Source organism: Archocentrus centrarchus, unplaced genomic scaffold (assembly GCF_007364275.1).
Source record: "Archocentrus centrarchus isolate MPI-CPG fArcCen1 unplaced genomic scaffold, fArcCen1 scaffold_30_ctg1, whole genome shotgun sequence".
NCBI lineage: Eukaryota > Metazoa > Chordata > Actinopteri > Cichliformes > Cichlidae > Archocentrus > Archocentrus centrarchus.
The window spans coordinates 1,730,542-1,740,893 of NW_022060259.1; the positions used below are offsets into that span (position 1 = coordinate 1,730,542).

Genomic DNA, 10,352 nt, shown 5'->3' on the forward strand with positions numbered 1-10,352 from the left:
CACTCAAACAACAAACAGACACCAAAAGAAACACCAAGAAAACAACCTGAAAAGTACAACAAAAGAAAGCTACACAAAAGAACTCAAAACGCTGGGCCACCGGCCCAGGACCATGACATCCTAATCAGATGCCCGAGCGCAGCCCGAAGAGGTTACATGGGCCCGCCCTCCTGTAGGATCACCACCCGCAGGAGGCATCGTAGGGGTCGGTTGCAGTGTGTGTCGGGCGGTGACCAAGGGCGGAGACGCTGGCAGACCGATCCACGGCTATCGAGACTGGCTATTGGGACATAAATAAATCTGTTAATCCTAACTGACCTAAAACAGGAAAAGTTTATTCTGATTTCATGTCAGACAGTGAGAAAAACATGTATATGAGTCTTTTTATATAGTGCATGTAACCTTCTGGTTTCAACTGTATAAGGACAGGTTTATTTAAAGGGAGGGACTAGAAGCAGTTGCTGAGCTGAGGTGGCACAACTCTGAAACTATTTAGCAGCGAGAAGTCAGCAGTAACAGAAACTTCCTATAAAAGAAAAATATGGCCTACAGATACATTCGGCTTGGTAAGTATATTTAAACATATTTTTCTACTATTATTAAAACTACCTATTACTTTTAGATAAAGCATAATTCTATTCCTTTTAATAAAACTTTAAATTTCTGTAGTCATTATTTGATATTATGTCTCTGTTTATTTCTTGTTATTTTTCTACACTTTAGCTGTATCTGTTTTGGAAATTTCTTTATGTAGCACTTGATGTGAGTGTGGTTTTGGTCTGTGGTTGTACAGTAAACTGGTAACTTACATGAACATGTATTTACTGCCCAAACCTGCAGCACAGGTTCTGTGGGCTCCAGTAGATTTGTTTCCGTTGTGGATCAGCTGATCTGTGCTGCTGCTTCACTGAAGTTTACTGCTCTTTGTAAGTTGTTTAGCCTGCACATACTCAAACTGCCCTGTAGCCTATTTTTACAAACTTTGGACCAGCATTGGCTCCTGATCCTGAAAAGGATAAGCAGAAGAAAATGGATGGACTGATAGTTGTTGAGCAGTCCTTACCTTTTAAATTAATCTCTCTATAAACTCTGCTTCTGTCCTCTCACAGGCTGTCTGCAAACTAGGTAGCAAGAGTGGGACAAATGCAATGTGAGGTCATTTCGATGTTATAAATGAGACATTACTTTCTGATATGAGTATCTTGATGGTATCAGCTTTTAGAGGAACAAGCCCAAAGTAATTCACTCTGATATCAGTGAGGACACCAAACTACATCACACAGTGATAACATCCCTATTGTATGAAAACAACAGTGTAAAGTGCCAGTAAGAGTTCACTGCTCAAAAAGGTTTGTAACAGACTGGCTGCTGCTACCAGCCATCATCCTCTGGGCCTGCAAAGTGAGTCCCAATAGACTCCCATGTTAAACAAACATGTTTGCAGCCTGATACAGAAACTGCTTCGGTCTCTGTAGATAATTTCCCCCTTCATAAAACACAGATAAACCAAAACAAGTAAAAACTAATAAAAATAACTAGATTATAGCTGAAAGCATAAAATAAAAAATGTTTTACAAAGTCCTTTACTTTTTGCAGTAGTTACTCTCTTCTAGTCTCTATGTCTGTTACTGCAGGACCACTCAGTGATAAGGGGCTAAAAACAAGTGCTTTGTTTTCCCCTTCTTATATTGTTGCTGACCTGCTCTCCCAGTATTTCTTTTCTTTGATTGTCTCTCTCTGCTGGTGTCTGCTGCTTTTTTGTGGTCTGCAGGTATCCTGTCCATCCCCGTGGTTTGCTGCACATGTCGGTGTTTCAATAAATAGATCAAGAAAAATATCAGGAGCCCTTTTTATTCATTCCATAATATGTCACCCAGCTCTCACTGCAGATAACTTAGTCCTGGTCCTTTTGCTCAGTGTATTGTTTTCTCTTTTTTCCTTCTAGGTTCTGGGGTTGCTTTTGGTTTTTGATCTTTATTTGTTGTCATGGGTCTGGGACTAAGACCCAGTGTTTTCTGTTTTTGGACATTTCAGATTCTGTTTAATTCTTAGTTTCTGTTCTCTGTTATAGGTTTCATATTTAGTTCCTGACTCTCTGGTATTTCCTGTCTGGTTTTGTCTGTCTGTGTTGTGGGCTGTGGGCTGTGCCCAGTGTTTTTGTGTTTGTTCTTTATTGTTTGCCAAGTTCTTGTGTCTTAGTCATGATCTTTATTTCCACTTCCTGTCTTATTTTGGTAGTGTCTCGTTTCTTGTGCAGTGTGTTTAGTTTTGCTTCCCCTTGTCTCTCAGCCTCGTGTTCAGCTGTGCTCCTCACATGTTTCCACTTCCCTTCTTACCTAGCGTGCATGTATTGTCTGCATCCTGGTCAGTTCTTTGTCGTGTTGTTGGTGTTGATGTCATGGCAGAGTGTCTGTGTGCCCTTGTCTCGGCTCTTTGTGGATTATGTACCTTGCTCTGTTCCCAAGAGGATTTTGTGTTCTTGCCTGTCTTCAGTAATAAACACGTTTTAAGTCATGCTAACCTACAGAGCCCTGCATTTGGGTCCAATCCTGCCTGACACACTGCCCGTTATGACAGTCTGTCCTGGTTTGTGTGTAAAGCCTGCATTCTTGTCTCGATGCCTACCTGTTTCTGGTTTTACTTTGACGGTCCGTTATTTCTTGTGCTCTGTATTCTGTTTAGATTTAGTGCTGTTAGTCTGATTATGTTCAGCTGTGCTCGCCTCCTGTTGCCCCTTCCCTCTCATTACCCCTTGTGTATTTATTGTCTGTGTTGTCACCAGTTCTGTCATGACATCATCACTGTGTTCCCCTGCTGTGTGCTTTTCTGTCTGTGACTGAGTTTCCAAGTTTATGCTGCTGGCCCTGTCCAGTTCTGTTTTTGCAGCAATAAAGCTGAGTGTTTTTTTTAGTTTGAATCTGTCTCTGGAGTTCTGCATTGGGGTCTTTAACCTGCCACAGCAGTACATGCCATAACTAAAGCAGGAAAGTTTATGCTGCTGTGTTATTTAAGCTTTGATGTATGCTAGTATTACAATATGTGTTGCATTTTTTACAGCAGCATCACTAAAATTATGTAACGTTGTTCAACAGAACAAGAGGAATCAGAGGAATCAGTGGAATCAGTGGAACCAGAGGAATCAGTGGAATCAGTGGAATCCGAGCTCAGGATTGTGCTTCTTGGGAAAACTGGAGCTGGGAAGAGTGCTTCAGGAAACACCATCCTAGGAAATAAAGTTTTTAACTCTACAGCATCTCCAAACTCTGTAACAACACAGTGTCAGAAGGAAACAGGTCTGTTTGAAGGTCAAAGGCTGTCTGTAGTTGATACTCCAGGTCTGTTTGACACCAACGTGACTGACGAGGAAAGCAGGAAAGAGATCAATAGATCGTTCAACTTTTCTAATCCTGGTCCTCATGTGTTCCTGATTGTGATCCAGCCAAACAGATTTACAAAAGAAGAAAAGAAAACAGTGAGAATCATTCACGAGATGTTTGGTGAAAAGGCAACACATTACACCATGGCCTTGTTCACTTATGGAGACAATCTAAAGGATGATCGAGTCACCATAAATAAATTCATCAATGAAAATTCAGCACTAAGATACTTCATCAATCAGTGTAAAGGAGGATATCATCTTTTTAACAACAAAGACGACGATCCCTCTCAGGTCAGAGAGCTGCTGCTGAAGATCAATAAAATGGTTCTGAGAAATGGAGGAAGCTGCTACACCAGGGATATGTTAGAAGACGCTGAGAGAGCAGCAAGAAAAGCAGAAGCCGACTTCAGGATTGTTGTTGTTGGGAAAACTGGAGTTGGAAAGAGTGCATCAGGAAACACCATCTTAGGGGGAAATGTTTTCAAAAGTGCATCATCTCCTTCTGTAACTTCAGAGTGTCAGAAGGAAACGGCTCAGTTTGATTTTCAGACAGTGGCTGTAGTTGATACTCCAGATCTGTTTGAATTAACTGAAGAGGAGGCGAAGAAAGAGCTCACCAGATGCATCTGTTTTACAGCTCCTGATCCTCATGTTTTCTTGATTGTGATCCAGGCCCACAGTTTCAAAAAAGAAGAAGATCAGAAAACAGTGAATATCATTCAGGAGGCATTTGGAAAAAAGGCAGCACGTCACACTTTGGCTTTGTTTACCCATCAAAATGATCTGGAGGAACGTGAAGCTGACATAGAAGAATTGATTCAAAAAGATCCAGCTCTTCATAAGTTCATCAGGCAGTGTGGGGGAGGATATCATGTTTTTAACAACAGAAAGAATGATCCCAATCAGGTCAGAGAGCTGCTGGAGAAGATCAACACAATGGTTGAAAGAAATGAAGGAAAATACTACAGTAATAAAACGCTTGAAGAAGCCGAGAAAGCCATAAAAGAAGAAATGGAACGACTTAAAATTAAACATCCATGGATGACAGACAAAGAAGCAAGACACAGAGCAGAAAGAAAGAACGGGTTTACTTGGCACAAGCAAGAGGATTTTCAGTTTTCTAAACTTGCTGCTGGAGTTGGTGTTGCAGGTGCTGTTGGATTTTTTTAGAGTTAATAATTTATTATTAGTCACCAAATTACTGCTGCACAATGCACTGTTTATAGCAGATATTTTTATTTAGAACAAATCATTTACATTTAAACATCTTCAAGATCACATCAGTGTAGTTTGAGGTGTATACAGTCTGTAACAAACGCTGCGTTAGATTTAGTTGTCAGAAAATAAAAACACAACAGCAATGTCTGTTTAGTGCAATATTGTGTAAACTAATGTAAACTATTTGTAAACTGTAAACTTTACTCTTGCTGAAGTGCATAAAAACAGGAAAGAACAACTGCACATGGATCCATTCAGATAATACAACATAAAATCACACCCATATGACATTTGAGCATCAAAACACTTCAAATGTCTGAGCTGCTCCCTTTCTATAACCAATATCTTCCTCAGTATGCTTTCACTCACTTGTTAAACATGGAAATGGTCATGAAAAAAGTTTCATGCTCAATCAAAACAAAAACTTTATTATTGTGCAAAATGATTGAGAATATTTTAGCTAAAAGTAGTGAGTTTTCCTGAGTGCGAGCACAAACAAAGAGTCCAACACAATACTGTGCTCCACAACATTTTACCCACTTTGTGAGGTTGACACTGGCTTGTGGATCAATATGAACATATGCTTTTACATCTTCTGGAAATTCTGGCGTTTCAAGCAAACAGATTTGACTGGACCAGATTCAACTGATTTTGAAGCAGAAATCAGTTCTTCACACAATGCTTAAAAAGTTTTGGCCCAATCTTTCTGATGCACCTTGGGTAGAACACCATGAAAAGATGCTTTGGAAGCAAGTTTTTTGATGGACATTTCAGATTCTGTTTAATTCTTAGTTTCTGTTCCCTGTCATAGGTTTCATATTTAGTTCCTGACTCTCTGGTGTTTCCTGTCTGGTTTTGTCTGTCTGTGTTGTGGGCTGTGGGCTGTGCCCAGTGTTTTTGTGTTTGTTCTTTATTGTTTGCCAAGTTCTTGTGTCTTAGTCATGATCTTTATTTCCACTTCCTGTCTCATTTGGGTAGTGTCTTGTTTCTTGTGCAGAGTGTTTAGTTTTGCTTTCCCTTGTCTCTCAGCCTCGTGTTCAGCTGTGCTCCTCACATGTTTCCACTTCCCTTCTTACCTAGCGTGCATGTATTGTCTGCATCCTGGTCAGTTCTTTGTCGTGTTGTTGGTGTTGATGTCATGGCAGAGTGTCTGTGTGCCCTTGTCTTGTCTCTTTGTGGATTATGTACCTTGTCCTGCTCCCAAGAGGATTTTGTGTTCTTGCCTGTCTTCAGTAATAAACTCCTTTTAAGTCATGCTAACCTACAGAGCCCTGCATTTGGGTCCAATCCTGCCTGACACACTGCCCGTTATGACAGTCTGTCCTGGTTTGTGTGTAAAGCCTGCATTCTTGTCTCGATGCCTACCTGTTTCTGGTTTTACTTTGACGGTCCGTTATTTCTTGTGCTCTGTATTCTGTTTAGATTTAGTGCTGTTAGTCTGATTATGTTCAGCTGTGCTCGCCTCCTGTTGCCCCTTCCCTCTCATTACCCCTTGTGTATTTATTGTCTGTGTTGTCACCAGCTCTCTGTCATGACATCATCACTGTGTTCCCCTGCTGTGTGCTTTTCTGTCTGTGACTGAGTTTCCAAGTTTATGCTGCTGGCCCTGTCCAGTTCTGTTTTTGCAGCAATAAAGCTGAGTGTTTTTTTTAGTTTGAATCTGTCTCTGGAGTTCTGCATTGGGGTCTTTAACCTGCCACAGCAGTACATGCCATAACTAAAGCAGGAAAGTTTATGCTGCTGTGTTATTTAAGCTTTGATGTATGCTAGTATTACAATATGTGTTGCATTATTTACAGCAGCATCACTAAAATTATGTAACGTTGTTCAACAGAACAAGAGGAATCAGAGGAATCCGAGCTCAGGATTGTGCTTCTTGGGAAAACTGGAGCTGGGAAGAGTGCTTCAGGAAACACCATCCTAGGAGATAATTTTTTTAACTCTACAGCATCTCCAAACTGTGTAACAACACAGTGTCAGAAGGAAACAGGTCTGTTTGAAGGTCAAAGGCTGTCTGTAGTTGATACTCCAGGTCTGTTTGACACCAACGTGACTGACGAGAAAAGCAGGAAAGAGATCAATAGATCGTTCGACTTTTCTGATCCTGGTCCTCATGTGTTCCTGATTGTGATCCAGCCAAACAGATTTACAAAAGAAGAAAAGAAAACAGTGAGAATCATTCACGAGATGTTTGGTGAAAAGGCAACACATTACACCATGGCCTTGTTCACTTATGGAGACAATCTAAAGGATGATCGAGTCACCATAAATAAATTAATTACTGAAAATTCAGCACTCAGAAACTTCATCAATCAGTGTAAAGGAGGATATCATCTTTTTAACAACAAAGACGACGATCCCTCTCAGGTCAGAGAGCTGCTGCTGAAGATCAATAAAATGGTTCTGAGAAATGGAGGAAGCTGCTACACCAGTGACATGTTTGAAAAAGCTAAGAGAGCAGCAAGAAAAGCAGAAGCCGACTTCAGGATTGTTGTTGTTGGGAAAACTGGAGTTGGAAAGAGTGCATCAGGAAACACCATCTTAGGGGGAAATGTTTTCAAAAGTGCATCATCTCCTTCTGTAACTTCAGAGTGTCAGAAGGAAACGGCTCAGTTTGATTTTCAGACAGTGGCTGTAGTTAATACTCCAGATCTGTTTGAATTAACTGAAGAGGAGGCGAAGAAAGAGCTCACCAGATGCATCTGTTTTACAGCTCCTGGTCCTCATGTTTTCTTGATTGTGATCCAGGCCCACAGTTTCAAAAAACAAGATCAGAAAACAGTGAATATCATTCAGGAGGCATTTGGAAAAAAGGCAGCACGTCACACTTTGGCTTTGTTTACCCATCAAAATGATCTGGAGGAACGTGAAGCTGACATAGAAGAACTGATTCAAAAAGATCCAGCTCTTCATAAGTTCATCAGGCAGTGTGGGGGAGGATATCATGTTTTTAACAACAGAAAGAATGATCCCAATCAGGTCAGAGAGCTGCTGGAGAAGATCAACACAATGGTTGAAAGAAATGGAGGAAAATACTACAGTAATGAAACAATTGAAGAAGCCGAGAAAGCCATAAAAGAAGAAATGGAACAACTTCAAAATAAACATCCACAGATGACAGACAAAGAAGCAAGACACAGAGCAGAAAGAAAGAACGGGTTTACTTGGCCCAAGCACAAAGGTAGAGGCTTTTCTAGACTTGCTGCTGGATTTGGAACTGTGGTTGGAGTTGCTGCTGGAGTTGGTGTTGGAATCGGTATTGAACTTGCTGTTGCAGGTGCAATTGGATTAATAGGGGGTCCAGTGGGAGCTGCAGTGGGTGTTGTAGTTGCAGCTTCAGCTATTGGTATAACTGCATTGGTGAGAAGGAACAAACACAAAACAGAGTGAGATTCACTGTTAAAGTCATTTAGCTACAGCTCAGCAAGGTCACATTAATATGATATGTTACAGTTTAATCTATTTTTAATGTGTGTGTTTTAGATTATGTACCATCTTTACTAAAAGTAGGTTTTATATCCAGTTTACAGCATATTAATTCATCTCCATTAATTACTTATTATTGGGGCATGGTTTAACTCTTTTGGACCTTTCAAATTTTGTAAAATGTGTATTGAAGCTTTTGGAGTCTGCAGAGTCACAGAGATTGATTTTTTTTTTTCTTTTTTGTACAACAAAACATGAACATTATTAATGAAAGTTTTTTTCTTGTGCTGTCAGAGGAGGAGAATCAGTGTTAGTCAAATTATGATGAAATTAAACAGCAGCAGAGACATTTGCTTCATGTTTCCTCTGGACTTCATTGTAACATGTTAATAAATGAAAATACCAAATGTTAAACGTGTTAAACCTTTATTTTTCCATATTTTAGGACACCCTGTACAGTTACTGAGATCAGCAGTTTGAGAATTACAGTAATAAAGTTGTTTGGTTCTGTGATGTGTTCTCCAGCATTATGAACCACAGGTTCTAACTTGTGAAACATGCAGTGAATGACAGTCAAATTAGGATTGATCATTTCACACAGGAGTGAGGCCCACAGGATATCTCAGACAGCAGCCCCCCTTCAGTTCAAACAGATGAAAGAAGCTGCACGTCACCTTTGTAGGAAAGTCTGATATCAACAATCAGCTCGACACACCGTATTTGTAGCTCTGAATCAGCTTCATTTCTCCTTTTTTTAGTGAACATTTTTATTCTGAAACACACGCCAAGTGCCGTTTGGCTTAATGAAAAGCTGGAAATGAACAAATCCTGGTCATCACACCCTGCAGAGGATTGTGTGCACTGAAAATGAAAGTCAGTTCCTGATATGAGGCCAACAACTGCACACATGTCACAGCAAATCTTGGCTTTTGAAATAAACTCCTTATGAGTCAAAAAACCCCTCAATTTTAGTGTACATGTGTGACCATCACATAGACTCCAGAGCTGAGTAAAAATAACTATATTTTTGGAGTTGATCTTGAACTCCTTGTTCTGAGTTAAAATTTGACTCCTCAGGTTTTAAAATCCTAATCTGATCTGCAACACTAAAACTGAGTTCATTTCAATATGAACTCACTATCGGTGTTAGGAGGAACACAAAATATATTTAATTCAACCCTTTTTAGAGTTAACAATTTATTATTATACTAAGGTGAGAGAAAAACAGTATTTCAGTTCTCCTGTATGTCCTGTACAAGCAGAAACATCAACAATAAAAAAATAAAAAATGTGAATCTTTGAACAGAGTTCAGTCCATCTGCAGCAGACTAGTTCCAGAGCCCAGGCCATGCACTGAGGTAACCCTGGCTATATCTAGCCCGGAGCCGCATGCGGCTCTTTCAGGTTTAAGCTGCGGCTCTGTGCGGCTTGCGGAAGTAAATTATAAGTATCCAATTGAAGTGCATTTTATTTTTGTCAGTTCGGTTTTTGTTGTAGTTCTAAATTGGAACATTATTGTGATCTTGAAATATTAAAATAAAATTATTTTATTTATTTATTTTCGTTTCTCAGTATATGTGTCACTCGCGGTAGCCGCTACCGGCTTCCGCTAGTATTTGCAGCTCTCAGTGTTTTCTTTTCCGTTGAAACCGGGTTCAAATGGCTCTTTCCGTATTAAAGGTTGCCGACCCCTGACCTAGCCATTATATCTCAGCCTCATGCACTAGCTCAGGCTCATTCCCCACCAGAGAGGTGGCCTTCCATGTCCCAGTAGTCAGCCTTGATAGCCGGGGATCAGTCCACGAGGGCCTCTGCCCTTGGGCGCCACCTAACACATACACACTGCACCCAACCACCCACAGCACCTCCTGCAGGTTGTGGGCCTACAGGCCCATGTCTGTGCCTGGCTGGGCCCATGGGCTAAGGCCCAGCCACCAGGCACTCTACCTCGAGCAGCCTGCCCAAGCCTGGCTCCAAGGTGGGACCCTGGGGTAGATAAGGTAAACTGTTGCCTTGACCATCCTCTCTGAATCACTCATCATCTGCCCCCCCCTCAGCCAGGACCAGTTTTCCTTGGCCCCTGGGATCACTGGGACACACAAACCCCCTCTACAGTAAGGTGGTGATTCTCTAAGAGAAACTATGAGTTTGAAATGTGCATAGAATGTAGATGTCAGTCTGAAATGTTTTCACTTTAAACTGGGTCATTAAAACAATGGTATGAGTGATGCATTCATCAACTGGCTCTGACAGAGCTGGTTCTTCGTGTTTCCTGATTGTCACGTGGCTTCTGTGAAGAACTTTTTTAAAAATGAGAAATCACACACAC

At 40.8% G+C, this 10,352-nt stretch overlaps 1 protein-coding gene across 1 annotated transcript; it reads left to right on the plus strand.

Moving 5' to 3' along the window:
• The first annotated feature begins 541 nt into the window (after positions 1-541).
• On the plus strand, positions 542-8,358 carry LOC115776281 (GTPase IMAP family member 8-like). The gene is made up of 4 exons (XM_030723896.1): positions 542-566; positions 3,093-3,670; positions 4,286-4,346; positions 6,432-8,358. Exons 1-4 carry the CDS (start codon positions 542-544, stop codon positions 7,985-7,987), a joined length of 2,220 nt encoding a protein of 739 aa, XP_030579756.1. The 3' UTR covers positions 7,988-8,358.
• Positions 8,359-10,352: the final 1,994 nt, after the last annotated feature.

Bases quoted from the DNA above. Each gene is read 5' to 3' on its own strand.
- LOC115776281 (XM_030723896.1), top strand. From the start codon at position 542: ATGGCCTACAGATACATTCGGCTTG. The intron at 567-3,092 runs GTAAGTATATTT...GTTGTTCAACAG, and splicing joins CTACAGATACATTCGGCTTG to AACAAGAGGAATCAGAGGAA. The intron at 4,347-6,431 runs GTAATAAAACGC...GTTGTTCAACAG, and splicing joins AAATGAAGGAAAATACTACA to AACAAGAGGAATCAGAGGAA.